Below are 20,329 nucleotides of genomic sequence, written 5' to 3'. Positions count from 1 at the left end.
ACATTCTTCACATTCAACTCGTTGCGATTTTTCCGTTATTGTGTAGATTAGAAAAGATGCCCCATCTATCATCTCCCATGTCCCATCCCCCGTCTCCCTTTTTCCCTTTTTCCCATTCTCCATTTTTCCACTCTACTCGTTTCCATGGCTCATCATCATCACCATCCTCACCCCCAACAATTCCATCCCATCCTTCTCCAAGTCCATCAAGATTCTTCGGGATACCCCAACCGATCCGCAGCCCGCCACGCCCGACTGCCGCGGTACGCCGCGCGGACGGGCGCCAGGATCTGATTGAGCGCGGCGGCGACGGCGACGACGATATCGTCCGCGCGGAGGGTCTCGGCGGCGAGGTCGTGCATGATCTGCTCGAAAGTGGTGTAGTGTCGATGATATCGACCATCGCCGTTGCCGTCGCCGTGGCTGTGGCCGTGACTCTCTTGATCAGGCTTGGGCTCGGGTCTGGGAGGGAAGGTGAAGACGGTGCCGGCGGGGGAGGAGGGCGTCCAGAATGGGTGGGAGAGTGGTGTTGGACCGTGTCCAGCACCAGTAGTGTCGTCGCCACCGGCCGTAGTAGTAGTACTAGTAGCAGTATTATGAGGGAAAGGAGGAGTGGTATTATGGTTAGGGGTGTCTCCGACACGCGCTGCAGAAGCAGTGCCCCCCACCCACCGCTCCATCTGCAACTGGCTCAAAGGGATGAGGACGTCCCTCAGCGTGGCCAGGACGCCGTTCCTCGACACCTCGTCGCTCGACAGGTACCCCGCCCGCACTTTTTCCTCGACAGTGGCTTCATCGTCGAGGAACATGATCTTGGTGTGCGGCGGGTGCGACGACGACATCTTGTCCCCGTACAGGTTCGGGAGCATCGGGTTCATCAGGTGTGCGCGGTTTCGGTACCCGAGCTGGGGGAGGAAGCGTTCGGCGAACTCGAAGATTCCGCGCTTTAGTTCGACAATGAGATCAGAGTCGGAATGTCAGCGTCAGACTTGTTATCAAGGGAGGGGTCAGAGATTCTATTGTATCATGGACTGTCTTCTGGGAAGGGAGGATGAAACGTCGTCAGTACCTGATCTGTCCCTCCGAATTGAAAGTCAATGTCCAGATGCTCCTCAGCCAGTGTCTGCAGACCCGGACACAACATCGGCGCCAGCATGTCCGGGTTGTAGCTCCGGTCCCAGGCATCCCTCACCGCCTGCTGCGGCACGAGGGTGCAAAGCCTGCACTGGTCGAAGAAGAACCTCGGGTTGATCTGGTACGACGATTCGGCGATGAACTTGATGTTCTTGGAGGGGATTCCCAAGGCTTCCAGCGCGGCTTCGACGGTGAACCGGTAGTAGTGCATGCGTTGGACCACCTGTTCCATGGGATACTTGACATTGTCGAGGAAAGAGTAGACGTCGAGAAGGACCACGATGATCTTTTCATCTCGGGTCAGTGCTCAACATAGAAACCTCTGTGGGGATGGGAGTTCTCACCTCGACCCCTGCACGCAAGAAATCGGCAAATTTCAACAGTGGGATTAGATACCCGATGTGTGCTAGAGAAGGCTTCTGATCAGTCGTCTCTTCTTCGACGCCGCTGCTATTTGCATAGACTCACGCTTCCCTGTAGGCGAGGTGACTGTTCTCTCAATAGATCAGAATTCTCTCCAACGACAAGCCGGGTCGAGATACTAACCCCATAGCCCAACTGGCTTTTTACCCTCCCTCGCAAGAGCTGTGTGGATGATATCGGCACCATGGATGTTCTCTTCTGGGATTCTTCTTGTGATCAGCTGGAAGTTTTCGTCCAGCTGTCGACGACTTGCCATGTTCACGGCAGCAGATGGCAACGACGGCGAAGGGCTGTCAATAGATGGAGAATCTGCTTCTCTAGGTGCGAGCTTGATGGACAGTCTATGTCAGCAAGCTTTGAAATCTCCCTCTTTATGCAATATCCAACTCGTCAGGAGTTACCCTGGCTCGACAATCGCTCTTCCGCAAAATTGCATCTGGCGAACAGGGCAAAGAGTGCAATAGCGTGCTCAAACATCAAAGGCCGAGTGGAAGCGTCCGAACGCTTTGCTGAAACTGATGTGTAACTCTCACAGCTGCAAAGAAACATCTGTAGAGCAACGAGGTGTAGATGCGTCGTGAGTGGAAGGCTAGTGATCACAGTCCGTGGTGGCTGGGTGTCCTCCGTAGCTGCAGCATATCCGCTCTTAAGCGCTTTGTAGAGAGAAAGGGACCATGCGAACTGGTTGGTACTCCCAGTCCCAGATTGAGAACATGCTATGTGACACAGACAAACAGTCCCCCCACGCTAGAGGTTGGAAGTCAACCTGAAAGACCGCGGCCTCGATCCCGGCCTGGCTGCAGATGGCCGCTATGAGTCTGCCGTTTTCTCCCATGTCGGCGCCTCGCCATCAATGTCCAGGGAGGCATCACCGAAGTCCTCCAGGATGGCTGCACAGAGTTTCTTGTAGACAGCAATGTCCCATACTATGGGCTCCCTTTTCTTCAACATCAGACCTTGATGTGGAATAGCATCGGCATGTTTGATACGACGCCGTGTTCGGGTCTCAAGTTGTCGAGAATACTGTTCAGCCCAATTCTGGATGGTTGCATTGTCACACCATAAATCGTTCAGCGGCCCCCCCAGGACAGTAATGACCGCTTTGGTAGCAACCGGCAGGAGATTGAACGGCTGTAGCAGGAGGACGCAATTGAGTGGGCCTCTTTCAAGATCGTCTTCGTTGACATGCAGAGGCGGCGTCATACGTGGCATGGTGCCATCGCATCGGATGTCTACTCGAGGTATACGAGCCACCCTCTCGAGTGACTTGCAGAGCGAAACCAAGCCATCCCACAGTTCGGGGATACGTTCGGGGTATTGGAAGGGGTTGATGTCGAACTGGAGCCGGGTTTTGGCAAGGTCCACGCCGTGCAGGCAGGGCACGTTGGACTCGATGTGGCCCGTGTCGTGAACGGCGGAGAAACGTAGTTCTCGGTTGCACAACAGTTCTCGAACCTCGCGGTGTATCTGGTGGTTACACAGCATGATCCGCATTGGGCAGTAATGCTGACTGTCTTGAGGGGTAAAGCGGACATCCAGGTAGCCTCGGCCTGGAGCACGAAGTGCGTAGGAGTAGATCACGTTGCGTATCTCCGTAGGCAGCTGAAGAAAACGCGCAGCTCTGGGCTGGGGTGATGTATCGTTGCCCTGTGCCATGGTGGTATCACCGAGAACTCATCATGAGCACTGCAGATGCATCGTCGCCTTTTGGGCGTCTTGAGGTGGAGCTGCACGCATATGACATGTGTCTCTGATGTTGGTTGTCGTTGCCCAGAGGACGAAAAAGCAGAAAGGGTCGGACAGGGCCTTATGAATAGTAGTCGCCCACCTTGTATGTGTAGAGAACTGGTGGGGACGTTGGGCGCACAGAGTGGCACTTGATTGGTGCGGACAATCCACGTACTGGTGCCAATACCGCCAAGCATTGTAATGACGGCGGCCACTGGTCAGCAATACCTCTGATCAGATGTCGTGAGACATCGCCTAGTCGCCTCGGAACGTGTTCGTCTTCAAGCATGTGCTTCTTGTCGAGTGCGGGGAGGAGAGACGCAAAAGGGGACTCTGTAACTTGGTCGACGGGACGCCTCAATCCGTCTTCGGGTCTACGGAGTAAGTGACCCTATTTCTGGCACCACTTCCAAGAGGAGGAGGGAGAAGGGGGAAGCACTGATCAGCCACCGGAATATGCATTTTGATGCTTGCTATGTTATTCTGTCTCTCCTGTCATGGTGGGACTGTCAAGGATGTTGCGCTATATGCGCCTTAAGGAGAACTGTCATGCCATCAGGACATCCCCTCTATGCCATCCACCTCTCCCGCAGAGCATGCTCAGGTCTGAGAAAGTACGAAATGTAATACCGATCAGCCGCCCCATCTCCAACTTGGGTCACACGGTGTCGGGGAGAACGCAGCTGATGTTGCGACAGCCGCTGCAGCGAATCTGCCACATTGAAGAGGGCACAGTCCGGCATGGGAGCTGGGAATGTCCAGTCACCACCTCCAGGTTGCTCCGCTTCGAGACCCCATTGGTCGTAAAACAACATGGTCAACGTGCCACTGTCGGTGTGCACATTGTCTCCAACTTGGCTGAGTTTGTCCAGAGTAGGCTCTGATATGAGCTTTAAGCCCGAGTCGCTGGTTTCTCCTTGGCGGTGGTTCGATTCAAACCTCTGGTCGTCCAGCAACCCAAGAACATCGGAGAAGCAAGACAACACCACGAGGCAAGTAGAGTGACAGAGCCGGGAGAAAGAGTCCACAAGTCCATCGTCTTCTCCCGTCAATTCCGGAAGCGGACAGGTCTTCTGGGTGACTTCGTCGTAAGCCATCTGGAGAATTGGTCAGCTCTCCACCTTCTAGACGGACAAGAGGTGGGCATGGTTACCTCAAAAGTCTCATCGCAACTGCTCGTTTTGTAGCTAGGATAGATCAGTCGGTCACCCTGTCACTGAAGCCTCTGTGCACCACTTACCCACGGTCTTGCGATGGATTCTGCCCAGCCCTGTAGAGTTTCATCTTCTGCTTGCTCGGCTGGTGAAAGAAGTCGCTTGAGATGCGGTAGACGTCTGGCAACATCCCCGCAATCTGCCTCCCAGTAGCATCATTTTCAAGATTGAGGTAGAAGAAACCAGAGGTTCGCGCAGAATTGAACAATTTTTCCAGCTCAGTCGTTTCGTGCGCGCGTAACCCTGCCAGGTCTATGACCTCAAGTTGGGCAATCCTAGTAGGCACGTCGCTCATTTTGAATCCTGTGATTTGAAACGCTCTTCCTTGTATAGATCAAGAGATGGGAGTAAAAGCATCGACTGACTTTGAGCCCGAAGGAATGACGGGAATTTGAGCGATCACCTACAAAGCCTTCGTGGATGACTCCGGCCTCACCATCCGCTGCCATCAAACCAACTACCGCTCGTGCAGAACCAGGGTTTCTCTCGTGCCTCCAATAGATTTCTGCCACAGCACTTTTGGTAGTATTTTGTAGGGCGTTCTGATCTCCAGATTCGGGCTGTCTGGACGTGACACATTGTCTTCAGGTCGAGATGTTCAGGCGCTGCCATCTTCGGTAGGACAGCGACTAAACTAATGCCGTGTCTCTGTAGTCTGCAACCATCATGCCATGACATGTGAGAATGAGTCAGTGGTCAACGTCTGGCTTGAGGGTTCTTGAGCAACATCAGCAGGTCAGAGCTGCAGAGGAGCAAAACGAGGGTCTTTTTCGCTTCTCCCAGCTTGAGGCCATGTGAAAATCAGGACTGGAGCATCTTCTCGCCCGGAGATGGCATGCAGTGCACCAGCAACGTGGGGGAGTGTGTTGCACAAGACTTGCTCATCTGTGTTCGATCACATATCGTCTCATGTAAGAGATCCCGGGGTAATTGGGGGAATGCAAGGATTGCGAGGTCCTCCCAATCAAAGACAACGGAGTCGTAGTGTCGGATCTGCGAGTCGCCGAACTGGGAACAAAGCGATATCAGCTCTGTACGGTTCTTTGGTGGCATGGCTGGTTGCACAACGAGCCTCTGTCACGCGAACTTCCCTTCTCTTTGCACCAACGCCTTGTTCCACGGGTTTTGCTCTCGTTGCACTGACGTGACCAACTGACGTGGCACCTGCAGAGGACAATGGTCCCGCCGCCGACTCGAGGACAGAATCCAGATTTTTGCCCAGTCATTTTACCGGGCCTTTGGTGATCGCTTCAATGGACAGGTGCCATGACTTCCGAAGCAGAGGCTGAGGGAGACAACCAGGGCGAGGCTCAACCTCCGGGTGGGTACAAGCGATCTCGGTCCAGATTCTAGAAAGGCCTGTGCAAAGCCATTCTTTGCATCGGTCGTTCTGAGAACACGGTGAGCCTCATATCCCTTCCCACACACATCGTTCTACTTGGTCTGATCTTGCTCATCCAAGTAGCCGATGGAACAGCCCACACAGATTTGGGTATTGGGACTCGGAATCACCTTGATACTGCTGGCTTATCTCTATTATATCGCAATAGTTTCAGTCGTCCACGTTGAACCATACCCGCGACAACTCGATGGCGCTTCAACATCACACGTTCTTGCTCTTCGGGCGATGAAACGTCTGTACCATCGGCTACACCACCCCGAAGAGTTTGCCCACGTTAGACCGTTGGCACGTCAGTGCTTGGACTCGCTTCTCGCCCAGACGAATCGTTTGGCCGGGCAGCATTGGGACCAAAATCGATCCCACAAGGCAAACAGCAGCATTTATTGTCTTCGGGAGTTCTCAAGGAAAGACTTACAAAGTTTCTTGGAGGCAACAAACACCGAGATCCAAGATGAATGGGAGAGATATATCCACGCAAGGAAAGCAGGGCATCCGCGAGAATTATTCCAGACCGCGGACGAGGCAGCTCGATGGATCGAACGGATCAGCCCCGTAAAGCTCGTTGACGGAGCATGGCTTGGTCATCTTCGGCTCAACCACATGCCCTTCTCACTCCACTCGGTCCTCAAAGACCTTTGGCAAATTCTTTCGGAAGAGCTGGGTGATGGAGATTTGGCAAAGAACCATGTCCACGTCTTCAAGGAATTGCTCCGGAGCGTTAATTCCAAGCTTTCCGACGCGGACCACGAAGATTTCATATCTTCCAAACACTCAACGGACGATTTGTCCATTTGGAACTCTGCACTTGCACAACTTACCGTCTCCCTGTTCCCTGAAGATTACATTCCCGAGATTCTCGGGTTTAATCTTCATTTCGAGCTTGTGACATTGGAGACACTGAAAGCGACCAAAGAGCTGAAGGAAGTAGGTCTCGATCCATCCTACTTCTTGCTGCATGTATGTATCGACAACACAGACTCTGGCCATTCAGCCATTGCTTTCCGAGCAGTCTGCAACTTCATGGAACATATTCGAGAGACCGAAGGACTAGCGGCTGCTGGACGCTACTGGGAGCGTATCCAGAACGGCTTTTGCTTGTCACAGTTCTCAACCAAGCTGGATGTTCCCATAGACACCTTCTCCCCCAACGATCGGGAGGTAGGGATAGTCAGCCTTCTGACCGGCAAAGTCCGGGCTTCCAGAAAGGTCCATTGCAATAGCCCTGCTCGCATCAAAGGCCAATTGATCGGGAAATGGCTGGATCCTGAAAAGTGGGACTCTCCGAACTGGCGAGTTGAGTTCTTGGAGGCTTTTACCCACGCTGAACAGTGGATATGTCCAGGCGACAGCAGCCATAGCGGATTCATTCAGCTCATTTCGCCAGGGGGCAAGATGTTTGGGTCATTCACTTTGGACGAGCGAGAGGTTTTGAAAGAGTGGATTGACAAATTGTCGCCCGATGATGTTGCGAAGAGACAATCCGTTCGGAATGAGCCAGAATGGCTGTGTTCCCAACGACGGCATCCAGAAATAGATGTGGCGTTGTCGGAGAAGACATGCTTGAACGACAGCATTGTCTTTGAGAGGGTGATCCCGCTTTGGTTTGCAGCGTGCTGCCTGCTGGAGGGATTCGTGGCGATTCCAATAAAGGCCGCCGCCCAGCTCTCACTGAGCGTATTGAAAGTCCTGCGAGTTCAGAAAGGATTCTACGACGGCCTTGGACACGATATTTCCTCAACAAATGCTGCGGCAGAGCGAGAGGCTTCCCATGATCTGGTCACTATAGGGCTCACGATGGTGAGACCTGCCGGATTCAGTCCCGTGTCTTCTATCGGCGAGGTTCTGGAGATGTGGCCGCTGGAATTCTCGTCAAAGATGCTCGAGCTGTCGACAAGACCGGAAGAGAACAAAGCGATTCTCATTGGGATGGCCATGGCGTTTGCCGAGTTTCACGCTCAATTGAGTTCTTCTGGACATTTGAATCGGGGTTGCAGCGAGGCTCTTCGGATGATTGTCGAAGGCGAGATGCATCATTTGGGGAGTTGCTGGCAACTTTTGGCAGAAGAGGAAGGATGTAAATATCAACTCGAGGCCGGCTATGACATGGCACGCACAGAGATTCGCAGGGGCTTCAAGTAGCATCGACGGCTTGACGGGTGCAATTGTTGCTGCATGCGAAAGAGTAGCGTGGCAGAAATACATATGATTGACTTTTATTGGACGTTCTTTTGCTAGCCTCAAAGCCCCACTTGTCCAATCAATGCCAAGACGCTATTTATCACGTGCTTGTATTTAGTGCCACCTCCGTCATTAAAGCAGCGGTATTGAGCCTGAAGACTTGCTGAGTCACCAAGTGGTCAACGGCAAATGCGGCCGCCCGATGCCCTCTCATTGGTCAGTTCTCTCGGTACAGTCATCACGACAAAAAACCTTCGTAACGCCAAAGAAGCCACTTTTGCCATGGGCATCAAACCCCTTCCCTTTACAGGAAACCTCTGCCTTGTCCATCTGTCACAGAAGATACCGGGGCCCTCTCCTCCGTATTTTGCAGGGTCCTGATCTCCCAAAAAGGATCCGAAGCCGGAATGGCGTCTTCTGGTGACAAGCTAAACCCTGAACCCCGCCCGAAACCGCCACTGGTCTTCCGCCACCATCTTCTTCCAACTTGGCGTGCCACGGCCGCACCTCCGAAAGGCTCGCAGGTAGGGCGTCTACCCTGTCCTGTTAGCGAAGTGGCAGAGTGGGAAGCTTCATTTCGTCTAGATACTAACCGAGCCCCCCAGAAACCCCGTGTCCAAAACCAGAAAAGGGTCCCAAAGCGGCGTAAGCCAAAGAAACCCACGATGTCAGGATCAGATCTCAATAGGAAGTCGCCTGCGTCTGTGGAAACGCAAAGGCAGACCCCGCCGATCCGGGAGATTGGTGAAGTCCTGGATCCCTTCTGCAAGTTACCGGTGGATGTGTCTGCAGACGGTCGTCGACTACTTCATTTCTGTCTGTTGACCCGGTCCCAGCCCTTTACAAGTATTCTATATAGGGCATTGCCAAGGCTAACAGGTTATCACTAGATGTTACTACGGTTTCAAGCGCTATTTACGGAACCAATCGCAACCCGGATTTCAGCCCAGTTCGAGATATTAGTTTCGTCGCGGCGTTGACATCCCCTTATACTTTGCAGTGGATGGTTATCTCGGCTGAGGCTTTGCTCACGCGCTACAGAGGCGGGCCTGAACCACTGTCTCTTTTTCGTCGAAAGGCCATTGCGTACCTCTCGCTCAAAAAATACCTCGAAAACTTTACAAAAGAAAAGGTAAACGATGGATTCGTCAATGGCCTCATTATGGCTATTATTGCAGAGTCGCGGATGGCAGGCCCCGAGGCCTCGAATGTACACCTCAGAGCATATGAAGCGGTCCTCAAGACGGGGGGCGGCCTGAGGAAAGTGATCGCTGCTTCCTCGAGACCATTCGACCAGATGAGCAATTTTATGCCCTATCTGATATGTCCGCCCCTGCCGGCTGCTATGGTCTTTTCCGAGGAGTTCGAAGACCAAGCGATGGATCTCCTCCGGACCATTGTAAAAGGGGAGAATCTGGTCGATCCCGTCGACTTGGTCTTCAAAGCAACACACGTAATCGCACGACCCCAAGTCTTGTTCTTCTCCTTACAAGGATCTCTACCGAAGCAGATCCGCCGTTTACTAGTGTACAGCGTGATTGCACCGTACCTGCGGCTTGACAACTGGGAACAGCGCCAATACGCCCAGAAATCAGCCCACTTCATTTCTCTGTTTCTGCTGGTATCGACGTTTTGGGGCCAGCGGCTTGACGAAAAATCCCAGATGGCATTTATTAGCGGCTTGTACCGTGTGTTTATGAACAGCGCCACTCCAACCAAGACGGGTCTCCGCTTGCTGACCATTGATGGATTCTTTTGGGTTGTGGTCAAGGCGTGCTTTGACGTGCAGACCAATACGAGTGATAGGCAGGTGGCGTTGAAAAACTACATCAATTTTCTGGCCGATGCTATCTCTGCCATGAAGCTTTTCAGGGTCAGTTGTGACGCTGTCAGGAAAAAGATGACCGATTACCTCTACCAGTGCCTCACGGAGGAGAATGAGTCGCCAGGCTGAAGAACTGCTCAACAACCAGGCAATGTGTCACAACCAGGCTTGTTAAGTCATTTGTGGTCACTTCAATTCGCGAGGATCCACAGCAGTCAGCTTTCGCAGTCCGATCGCATCTGCTCACAGCATGGCCATTTCTACTGGGGTTTACTCTGGACGTGACGATACAGAAGTCACGCAGTCTCGCAAAGCACTGTTGCGGCTCGGCACATTTCGTGCTTACTTGGCGAGGTAGAGAGAAATGACCTCGATCATTGCACGAGGGATCGGCATGGAGCCACAGCCGCAAGCTCCCCCACCGCCTCAACGGCGATACACCTGCAGTGGAAGGACAGTACAGCACCTCTCAGGACTGGCGAGACACGACCTCAGCTGTGCTAGCGGGCTCGCATGTTGTCAACAATGCAAGAGGGACGCGGGAGACTCACAATCAGTCAATGGCCCTCTTACTACGACTGAGTATCTGAAAGAATAACTGCAAGATCCAGTGGTGTTGGGAGACCACAAGCTGGCGGCAACGTTCAGTCGAAGAGTGTGGGAAAAGTCATGATTCATCATGAACACCATATGATCAGAAATACGATCCCAGGCGCTCCGTGAGTACAGATTGTCCAGGCTTGGTGGCAGTCAAAGACTCGGTGTCAAACACGAAGCCAAAACGGGTCTCCGGGCCTGGTCATGTATCGCGTCAAACCCGCCACATATTCTCCAAAGAGATCGCTGCGTTTCCTTGGGGCGATGCGCGAGGCGAGGAAAACCCTCCACTACTGTTTGTCCAGCGACACTTCCGGAAAGCTCAAAGTCCATGGAGATCGATTGTCTATATCTACATGAATGGGCCACAATTTACCGCAATCGACAATCATATGGCATTCGACGAGTGGTGCATGGTCTGAATGTGCAAGAAAGCATTCAGCCGTTGATGATTTGGCTGTGTAAGTGAGAGTTGTGAAGCAGTAGATTACGCTCAGTGACGGCGTTGGAGATATCATTTACCATGGAAGTGACAGGTCGAGGCAAACCATCCAAGTATACTCCAAGGCTTCTGTTCAATCGCAGCATCAACTTACGAGGGAAGAAGAGCACAGACCTTGAACGAAGAAGTACCTCATACCTCTCATGCATGTCCTCGGTACGTGCTAGTATTTACGTTTCTCGGCATCTTAGCCCCACTTCCGATTTCAGAAGTTAATACGGCACTAGCGTGACTAGTCTAAACTATAAGCCCCGAGGGCCCCGGCTAAGTTTCCTTGGGCTCCCAATTTTTTTGAACATTTCCGTTGCAGCAACTTTGGTGGGACACTTTTAGGTGTTCGACCTCAATCGCAGTCTGGAAGCCAACAGTCCTTGGTCTTTGTGTACCTGAGTCAAAACGCAAACATGGCGGAGAAGAAGAGAAAGGCAAGCTCCATCGAGGGCGAACGGCCGTCCAAGAAACCCCAGACCAGCACCATCAAGGTCATCCATCTGAGCGGGCCGGACGTCGCCAAACCTCTGGTCGGTACGCAATTGAGACCACATCCTGGATTTCCCCGACAACTCCCAATCTTGTTCTCTGTGTTGGGGTGAGCTAACTTTGAGTGCTCCAGCCTCGGCGCCCGGCGTCACACTTCCCTCGGACCTCAGCTTTGACGGGTTCTCGAAAAAGGAACTCTCCGGGAGGTCCAGCGTTCTCCTCCAGTCCTCGGAGCACCCTACCATAGACTACGTCGCGACCGAGAGCAGCACGACCGACGCGGCCGAGAAGCACGTCAGACACTACATCGCCGTCTTCGACCCTGCGTCCAACAAGCTCAAGGTGGTGGAAGCCAAAAAGGTGACGGTGAGGAGCACGGTGCGCCAGCTGGACAGGGAGAGCGATGACGAGGACGCCGACGCCGACGGACAGACCAGGCCGCTGTCGACGCCGTCTCGCGCGGCGTTGACGCAGGCGTTCGGGACAAAGAAGTCAAAGAGAGCCGTGGCCTCGACGGCCGAGAACCGCCTGCTGGCCCGTGATGGGGAGAACGGAGACAACGCCATGTCGCAGGCCATCCTCTCGGCAATCAAGGAGGACGACGAGGACGACCCGACCGTGACGCCCGACGCGGGAGCCTCCGCTCGAGCCAACAAGCCCCTCCCACCCGCCAACCTGGACACGACGGACATCACCCAGGTCTACGACCTCTCGTCGCTCGTCTTCCCGGGACCGTACCGCACGGCACTGTCCCAGATGCCGATCGCGTACTGGAAAGAATGCGCCAAGAACAAGAAACCCGTGTCGACGCACCTGCGGTTCGTGGCCACGCGGATCGGATACCTGAGCCAGCGACACCTCAAACAGCCCGACCACCCGGACGTGCTGCTCCGGCTGCAGATCCTGCGGTACATCCAGCTCCTGGTGGAGATCCACAAGTACGTGTCGCACCTGTCGCCGCGACGACCGATGGCGCCGCCGGAGGACTGGCCCGCGGGCACGACGACGGACAGCTCGCTGTCAACGGCGTTCAAGGGCCGGCTGGTGGCGCACTTCTTCCCCAACCGCACGCCCAGCGCCTTCAACAAGACGCTCCTCACGGCCACCATCCTGGCCCTGACCCTGCACGTGCCCCCGCCCAACTTCACGCCGGGCGAGACCCCGCGCCTGCTCTTCACCGAGCCGACCGACATCACCCTCGACCTGGCCATGCCGCACGCCGAGGTCCACAAGCTCTACCGCGAACTGGGCTGCAAGATGGAATCCATGACCGACGCCGAACTGCAGCGCCACGGCTGGGACAAGGTCTCTGCTTCTTCCACGAAAGGTGGTGCAGCTGATGTTGTCGACGACTCCGGCAAGCCCGTCAAGCTGCCCAAACCGAAATTCGCTAAACTGCGCTTCCCCGTCGAATTCCCCCGCGTCAGTGCCGGACGTCCGAGCAGGAGGTAGACCTCAAGGGACGAGTGGACTTGTTTTGTGTGGATTGTACCTGGTAGCTAATTGTCTTGCGACTGCGCGCAAGATTTCACGAGCGTTGCTTTTACATACAAACCTCAATCCAGACGCATGTGCATACCTAATTAGGTTAATGAGTGAATGCCACTTACCCACATGCAACGAAGGAGGTACAGAAGTTGTACATTGGTAAAAGAAGCGGTGCTGCTCGGCAGAGAATCCAAGTATATACGTTGTTGTCGATCAAAGGAATGACACGGCGGAATGGCCGACAATACCTAGTAAAGAAAACAGATAAGAATCTTAAAGGTCGGCAAAGACTATGCCAGCCAGAAAAGCAATAGTGTAGAAAAGTCACAAATGGCCATTTGTATGGCGATTGTAGATTTTTCCGTCTCATCGGAACACAAGCATAGCCTGATATAGCCACGCAAGTGCCCGATGGAAAGATGTCTGTATATATAATATATGGCTGAAGAGCCGGACATTTGCTCCCAGTGCCCCTTGGAAGAGGCGAAAAGAGCAAAGACATTCGAAAGATCAAAACGAGTTCGTGCCTCCGTTCTTTTGCACATCCACCATTCATCGTCTCTTTCCTTCTCGTTTCACATCACATTCCCTACCATGCGGCGAGCACTTGTCTGTCTCCCATCAGACTGACCGGGATACAGAAAAAGCTCAAGCCGCAGCTGCCGCAATAGGTAGAACCCTTTCCTCGGCGGCCTCCTTGATCAAGGCCTCGGCAACCGGGGACTGTGCGGCATGCTCAAGCTGCGCATCAGTCCACAAGGACTGCACTGGTTCGGCATCCTTGACACCCACACCCACAAAACCGCCCTGGGCCTCCCAGTCCTTGACGCGCTTGATGTTCAAGCGGGTCCAGACGTTCTCTAGCGCGTCGATGAGCTCGGCACGCAATTCGGGAGTATGACCTGGCGTGGGCGTGATGCGGAGTCTCTCTTCACCGCGAGGAACAGTCGGGTAGTTGATGGACTGGACGTAAATGTCGTAGTCGTTGAGAAGCATGTCGGAGGCTTTCTTCGCAGTTTCGGCGTCACCGACCAGGAGCGGGACAATGTGCGATGGATTTGGGATGACGGGAATGCCTCTCGCGGTGAGATCATCCTTAAGAGCACGGGTGTGAAGTTGCTGCAGGCGACGATCTCCTTGATAGACAGCTTGGTATTCAATAGCGGCACGGGCGCCGGCCATGGTCGCAGGTGGAAGCGACGTGGTGAAGATGAATCCTGGCGCAAGAGACCGGATAGTATCAACCAAGGAGGCAGAGCCAGCGATGTAGCCACCCACACAGCCGTATGCTTTACCTAGGGTCCCTGTGATGATGTCGATCCGATCCATGACAGTACCTTTCTGGGATTCCTTGGTTCTGTTTGGGTTGGCGTAGACGTCGTAATCAAGGTGCTCGGCGACACCCGCGCCTCGCGGCCCGTACATTCCGACGGCATGGACTTCATCGAGGAATGTGATAGCACCATATTTGTCCGCAAGGTCGCAGATAGCTTCGATGGGAGCGATGGAACCACACATGCTATAGACAGACTCAAAAGCAATGATTTTGGGTTGCTCCGGGGGCAAACTGGCGAGTTTCGCCTCCAGATCGGCCAGGTCGTTATGCTTGAAGACCATTTTCTTTGCACCAGAGTGACGAATCCCTTGAATCATGGATGCGTGGTTCATGCTGTCACTCAGAATAACACAGTCGGGCAATTTGCTGCCCAAGGTCGCCAAGGTAGCATCATTGGCGACATAGCAGGAAGAGAAGACCAGGGCGCCGTCCTTGCCGTGCAGATCGGCGAGTGTCTTTTCGAGTTCCACGGCGTGCTTGTTGTGGCCGGAGATGTTTCTAGTTCCTCCGGCACCCGCTCCGTACATGTCGAGCGTTTCGTGCATAGTCTTCAGGACATGCTTGTTGCGACCCATGCCCAAGTAGTCATTGGAACACCACACCGTGACCTTCTCGTCTGTTGCAGCCATGTGGGCACGAGGAAACTCCTTGGCCAGGCGATTGATGTTGTTGAAGTAGCGGTACGACTTGTCCTTGTGCTTCTTTTCGAGCTCATTGTTGTAGAAGCGCTCGTAGTCGAAACGTGGGGCAGGTGGCGCATTGGGCCTAGGGCCGGCGTAGGTGTCAGGTTTCTTGACGACATTCTTGACCGTCTGGGGAGGCGGAGCTAGGGAACTGATCAGTCCAAAATTCATTAAGAGTATGATTGGTGGTGTATACCTGGCTGAGGAGGGCGGAACAGATTGGTGTCCACGCTAGCCTTCTTTTCAGCTGAGGTGTGCAGCTTTTTCTCGAGCAGAGATTTAACAACTCCAGCACCGGCAGCAACATTGCCATAGCTGCGACGAGTGTTGATGCGAGCACTCTGGACGGCCAGAGCCTTGTTCATGACAGGGCATCGTCGGGCAATGAACTGCAGGTTCGTGATGGTGCCGCCACCTGGGGATTGGCGGGTCGAGGTGGACAAAGAGCGCAGAGTCGCAGGAGAAGTTTTCTTCAAGAAGGGGCAGACGCCCTTGGACTGGTGAAGCAGAGCTTCCATGGTGAGCGAGCCGGTTGGTGTGTAAGGAAACAGTGATTGATAGGGTGGTAACAGAAAGGACAAAATCGACAAAGCAAGAGGAAGAGGACGTGGATGGGATGTGTGTTAGATGTGGATGGGATGGGGTGGGGATGGAGTAATATTTGCTCTCTCGGTATTGTTCGGTGGTCGGAAATAGAAAGAATGGAAAGAATATGGGGTCGAGCGGCAGCTGCGGCAGGGTTCGACAATTGGCCAATCACAGGCCCCTTATTAACGTGAATTTCTCGGTGTCTATTGCCCAATTCGGCCATCTTGCCCTTTCTGCCATTCCGCTACTTTCTGCAGAATCTTTCTACCGAAACAATCTGCCAGGTTCTGGCCACCAGCCTAGACTCAGGTACAGCCAGGTACGGCCACAAGCACAGATCTTGACTCGTCCTCGCGGAATCAGTGTCCGACCACTACATCATTCTCGCTAGCCAACGTATCCCATGCAGCCGTACTGCTGGATTGGAATTCAATAGCAGAGCCGCCATCCAGCTCATATCTCGCAAAAATCTCTATCATCTCGGGTGACAGCTTATTGTGCAGGATGAATCGTCTTTGCTGACCGCTCGTGCAGCTCACTTTGCCTGGGCACTCTAGCCTTATTTCGACTCTGGCTGGGCTGTCCGTTTTCTTACAGTCATCTTGCCTTGCAAAGGTCGCTATGACTTCACTTCTACCACCTCTGCGCCTTCGACCATCCTAATCCGACCCTCTAATCTTGGTGCAATGGCCTGAAGCACAAATTTCAGTATCAATGACCAAGTCAAGAGTCGAGTCGATAGCATCGAAATATGCTGTACTTACCTTAGTCCAGTCGACTTGAAACTCCCCTTCGTTCATAGGGTCTACACACCCGGCCTCACACCGCACACCTGCCAGGCGCCGCCACTTCCGCGTAACTCTTCTCGCTACTAGAGATTCTCGCTCGCTCAGCATGTCTGAATGAACTTGGACGCGATGACTACTTTCATCTTCCGAGTCGTCAAGGGGAGTTGTCGTGCCTGTCTTACTGTCAATCGCCTTCAACTGATTGTCGCTTACGTCGTCGAGATTGGGCTCCACCACTGGGTGTGTATCGTGCAAGTTCTCGTGGATGGCGTCCCAATGCCGACTCAGGCTTTTGCCCCAATGCTTCCACTTGCCGATGATCTTCAACGACATGAAATACTGCCGAAGCATCATGCTTATCAGGATGCCATTCTCTTCCGAGACAATCTCTTCGGCCTCGCCCCCTTCCGATTTGACCAGTAAAGAATCGTAGCCGTCTTTGCCTCTGCCCATGTACCCTCGTGTGACAAGGACGTATTTTCTTTCCAAGTCTAGTGGCTGACCACCGACCCTGGTCCACTTAATTCGGTGGAGCGGCGGGAGTGATGGATCAAACTCGAAAGTGATATTGGAGACTTGGGGGAACCGGCCCTCCAGGGCAGGATATGCGCCGACGGAATTCTCAAGAGCTGCAAGCAGGGCCGCTCCTGTGACTCGGATGACGATAGTAGGGTCCTCGAATGGAAAACTTGACATGCCGTCATCAGCAGATACTCCGAATCACTCCAGCAGTGGCTTACCAGTTCATGATGTCCTTTAATTTCAGAACCCCCGGCGGGTATATCTGGTCTCCACGAATGGTGCCGGCTGCCATGAGGCAGCAATCGCCATTATAATGAGCTCGCATCAGATCGCAAACAAAGTTGCCGATATTGGACTCCCTAAGTCGCACTGTGGTAAATCTCGCGTCGAGGGGTGCAGCCGTATACCCCAGAGGCTTTTCGAGTTTGTCCTTCAGGGACGCCGTCAGCTGGTCGACAACTCGTGTCATTTTTTCGTCCTCGGCAATATCCGACACAACATCCCGCCGGACAATATGAAAATCCCATCCTTTGCCGCCCGCAGGTCGCCGTCGTGCTTCGATATAGCTGAGTTGCTTGAAGTCACTTCCCGACCGCAAGACATGAGTTCCGTTGATCAGCGAGTGTTTGTAATAATGGTCGTGTCCTCCGAGTACGATATCGATCAGCCCTTCTGGTATCTTCTCGGCAAGTTTGTTATCGTTCGGCTCTCGCTGGTGTGTTAGAGCAATAATGATCTCGGCGCCTTGTTCCCGCAACTTGGGTACTAGTTCGATAGCTGTTGCGGAGGCTGATTTGTAGACCAAGTTGGGAGGTAAAGAGTTGATGGTATCCAACCACTCGCGTTCCACCAGGCCAATGACTCCGATCTTGACGCCATTGGAGGCAGTTAGCATGACAGTCTTGAGTGCCTTGCCGAGCGGGACATCCGGGCCATGTTGTGGATCTATAGGCAGTCCTCAGCATGGGGTAATGCACGACATCGGTTCAATAACACAAACCCAAGACGTTGGCCAGTAACCAAGGAAATGTGCACTGTCGGGCAAGGCTCCGAAACTGTTTGACACCAAAGTCGAGATCGTGGTTCTGCAGCAGAGGTTAGTTGAGTGATCGATGTCAGCTAGGATACCAGATTCTTGTCACGCACACCAACACAGGCGACCTGCGTTCCTATCATATTTAAAATAGGCACCATATGCCTCCCTAGTCTCGTCAGTGACACTCTGCATACCACGCTTATCAGAAGAGCAGAGCAGAGACTACCTTTTGTGACACTGCTCTCCAAGCTGGGATTAAAGGCATCTCCTGAGAATAGCGGGATCAAATCCGGCTGACCTGAGAAGCGTTCATCGTTGCGGTAGTAATTGCATACAGTCTGAAAGCGGGTCACGCCGCCGACTGGCTCTCTGGAGAAAGCATCGAGATGATAGACTAGATTTTGCGACGAGTTACTTTGTCAGTGGTCCGAAGGGGAGAAGACCACAATCATTGGTGACAGAGAGGAGTATCCATACCGTCGTTGAAGTGTAAGAGTCGAAGATCTGGTGGAGTCGACGTATCACCAGCGGTGTAAGTGACCGCTTCTTCCATTCTTTCTCTACGTCATCCGAGCCAGCTGAGCAGACAGGATCTCAGGAGGAGGGGGGATGAATGTGTGGGAGATTGAGGAAACCAAGGGTAGTTCAAGGAAGCTCAGTATTGGGGAGGCAGTGAAAGGATAAGGATGATATCAAGGGGCGACTATCTATCTACATGAGACAAGGAGCGGGCGGGAGGATCGAATAATAATATTGGGTGCCACGGTGCATAATGGCGATATCCCAATGGGGGTGTGTGACACCGACGAGGCTTACATAATGCCACTGTCTCACTCAGCCTTGTTCCTTCTTGTTCCCAATGCGCGTCAAAGTTGTTTCTGGGGTTGAAAGGTGCGAAAAGACTAGTAGAGAGGTGGTGGTGGAAAGATGTAAAGACAAAGGAAAATAAGAGGAAGAGTTCATCCAGTGCTCGCTGTACAGGTACTTGCTGGTCTGCGGGTGCCTCGTCGATACGTGCCCACAACTGGTGTAGACAGGGCCCTTGGTGGTTGATAAGCTGGATCGAGGTCCATTAGCTCTGTTGATCGTGTCTGGGTCCTAGAGTTGCTGCTGCGCATCTGAACAGTCGTCTAAGGGAAGTGAGGTGCTGCAGAAAGGATGCGCAGCCTGAGTACCACACCTTGTGCGATGGCTTGCAGTCATCGATCGATGTGCACGCTCTTGTTCTCATGGCTCTGCTTTCTCAAAGGGATCTTGTCAGAGTAAACCACAAGCGACAGAAGAGAAAGAAGCTGGAAAGAGGGCGATATCAAGCCTGTGTGATGCAGAGAGAATGCACAGAGTCCATCCCGAATGATCAGTCCATCCATGCATGCGCCGCCATGCCGAGAAAACCTGATCAGGGATCGTCACATCCCCGTCCAACAAAGCCATTTCCCCACGGACCAACGCCACGTTTCTTCCTCCTTTGTAGTTCCAGGTCTCATGAAAGGTCAGTCACATACCCAGTCACCCAGCATGTAATATGAAACAACATGCAAATTTCTAACACACTCGCTCGCAGGCAGTGGCCCTCGATGCCGAAACCACAATTCTTCACTACCAAGCTAAACGTCGAGGGTCCGAAACATGTCACACGCGAAAGCCGCGAAACCGGGTACGCGCAGGCCTCGAATATTTATTTATTACGAGGCAACAGCACAAAGCACTGCAAACTGTCCAGTCCCCGGCTCCTGTGGACGCGTTGTGGGATTTGTTTCGCCCGATGACGCTTCTTTTATAAGAACAGAGATCGAAGAGATGCCCGCCTTTTTCTTTAAAAACAAAAGACCTACCACACCCCTTCTTTGGTGTCGATGAAATGATTACGACTTCTACCCTCATTTCCAACCCGAGCTTTTTATTGTTCATGTCCTTTTTCTTTACACGCGACTGAGAGTCCTCCTTCGGTCTACGCGAACGTCAGACCCCCTCCTCCGCCCTGTTTTCGTCAAGGCTATTGCGATCATGGTGTCGCAGGAGTTGGGGAAGTTTGATGTGGAAAGGAAATTCCGAGGGCAAGAAAACAAAAAAGGGCGGACAAGGAAAAAGGACGGACGGATGGACGTCATCGTATCCACGGCGCAACCCCAGGCGATGAAGACAACCCTGCACCGTCCGAGGCGGAACAAGTCGGTCAAAATCAAACTTGTTTCCTTACACATGGTGCAAAGCGCGTTTGTGGCAGGTCTACCAAGGGAATGGGGGTGAAAGGGCCCTTTTTTGGTTCTTGCCCCCCTCTCCTGACCGCAGCACCAGCCCGTTCGTTCGCTTTTGCCCATGAGCTGATGAGGACAAAATATCACAAAAAAAAGTAGTTTTCAATCTGAGCCTCCCTTCTGGGGCAGCAAATGCGGGTTGTGATC

At 53.2% G+C, this 20,329-nt stretch overlaps 8 protein-coding genes across 8 annotated transcripts; 3 read left to right on the top strand and 5 right to left on the bottom strand.

Annotated features, from left to right (window-relative positions):
• Positions 1-206: 206 nt before the first annotated feature.
• AYO20_09955 (hypothetical protein) lies at positions 207-1,813 on the bottom strand (the record flags this gene model as incomplete). Its single annotated transcript, XM_022648222.1, has 5 exons — positions 207-944; positions 1,070-1,420; positions 1,479-1,540; positions 1,603-1,623; positions 1,681-1,813. The coding sequence occupies 5 exons, from the start codon at positions 1,811-1,813 to the stop codon at positions 207-209; spliced, it is 1,305 nt and encodes a 434-aa protein (XP_022495817.1).
• Positions 1,814-2,367: 554 nt separating this feature from the next.
• AYO20_09954 (hypothetical protein) lies at positions 2,368-3,213 on the bottom strand (the record flags this gene model as incomplete). The annotated part of the gene is made up of 1 exon (XM_022648221.1): positions 2,368-3,213. One exon carries the CDS (start codon positions 3,211-3,213, stop codon positions 2,368-2,370), a length of 846 nt encoding a protein of 281 aa, XP_022495816.1.
• A 641-nt stretch (positions 3,214-3,854) lies between these two features.
• Positions 3,855-4,794, bottom strand: AYO20_09953 (hypothetical protein; the record flags this gene model as incomplete). Its single annotated transcript, XM_022648220.1, has 3 exons — positions 3,855-4,382; positions 4,439-4,472; positions 4,526-4,794. The coding sequence occupies 3 exons, from the start codon at positions 4,792-4,794 to the stop codon at positions 3,855-3,857; spliced, it is 831 nt and encodes a 276-aa protein (XP_022495815.1).
• Positions 4,795-5,967: 1,173 nt separating this feature from the next.
• AYO20_09952 (hypothetical protein) lies at positions 5,968-8,040 on the top strand (the record flags this gene model as incomplete). The annotated part of the gene is made up of 1 exon (XM_022648219.1): positions 5,968-8,040. One exon carries the CDS (start codon positions 5,968-5,970, stop codon positions 8,038-8,040), a length of 2,073 nt encoding a protein of 690 aa, XP_022495814.1.
• Positions 8,041-8,744: 704 nt separating this feature from the next.
• AYO20_09951 (hypothetical protein) lies at positions 8,745-10,033 on the top strand (the record flags this gene model as incomplete). Its single annotated transcript, XM_022648218.1, has 2 exons — positions 8,745-8,895; positions 8,970-10,033. The coding sequence occupies 2 exons, from the start codon at positions 8,745-8,747 to the stop codon at positions 10,031-10,033; spliced, it is 1,215 nt and encodes a 404-aa protein (XP_022495813.1).
• Positions 10,034-11,407: 1,374 nt separating this feature from the next.
• Positions 11,408-12,935, top strand: AYO20_09950 (hypothetical protein; the record flags this gene model as incomplete). Its single annotated transcript, XM_022648217.1, has 2 exons — positions 11,408-11,528; positions 11,617-12,935. The coding sequence occupies 2 exons, from the start codon at positions 11,408-11,410 to the stop codon at positions 12,933-12,935; spliced, it is 1,440 nt and encodes a 479-aa protein (XP_022495812.1).
• Positions 12,936-13,619: 684 nt separating this feature from the next.
• Positions 13,620-15,508, bottom strand: AYO20_09949 (5-aminolevulinate synthase, mitochondrial; the record flags this gene model as incomplete). The annotated part of the gene is made up of 2 exons (XM_022648216.1): positions 13,620-15,133; positions 15,187-15,508. 2 exons carry the CDS (start codon positions 15,506-15,508, stop codon positions 13,620-13,622), a joined length of 1,836 nt encoding a protein of 611 aa, XP_022495811.1.
• A 689-nt stretch (positions 15,509-16,197) lies between these two features.
• On the bottom strand, positions 16,198-18,477 carry AYO20_09948 (hypothetical protein; the record flags this gene model as incomplete). Its single annotated transcript, XM_022648215.1, has 6 exons — positions 16,198-16,269; positions 16,343-17,054; positions 17,107-17,833; positions 17,889-17,973; positions 18,119-18,318; positions 18,402-18,477. 6 exons carry the CDS (start codon positions 18,475-18,477, stop codon positions 16,198-16,200), a joined length of 1,872 nt encoding a protein of 623 aa, XP_022495810.1.
• Positions 18,478-20,329: the final 1,852 nt, after the last annotated feature.

Source organism: Fonsecaea nubica (assembly GCF_001646965.1).
Source record: "Fonsecaea nubica strain CBS 269.64 chromosome Unknown Scaff99, whole genome shotgun sequence".
Taxonomy (NCBI): Eukaryota; Fungi; Ascomycota; class Eurotiomycetes; order Chaetothyriales; family Herpotrichiellaceae; genus Fonsecaea; species Fonsecaea nubica.
Note: the sequence above shows the minus strand (reverse complement) of the source record. Positions and strands in the feature narration are given on the sequence as shown.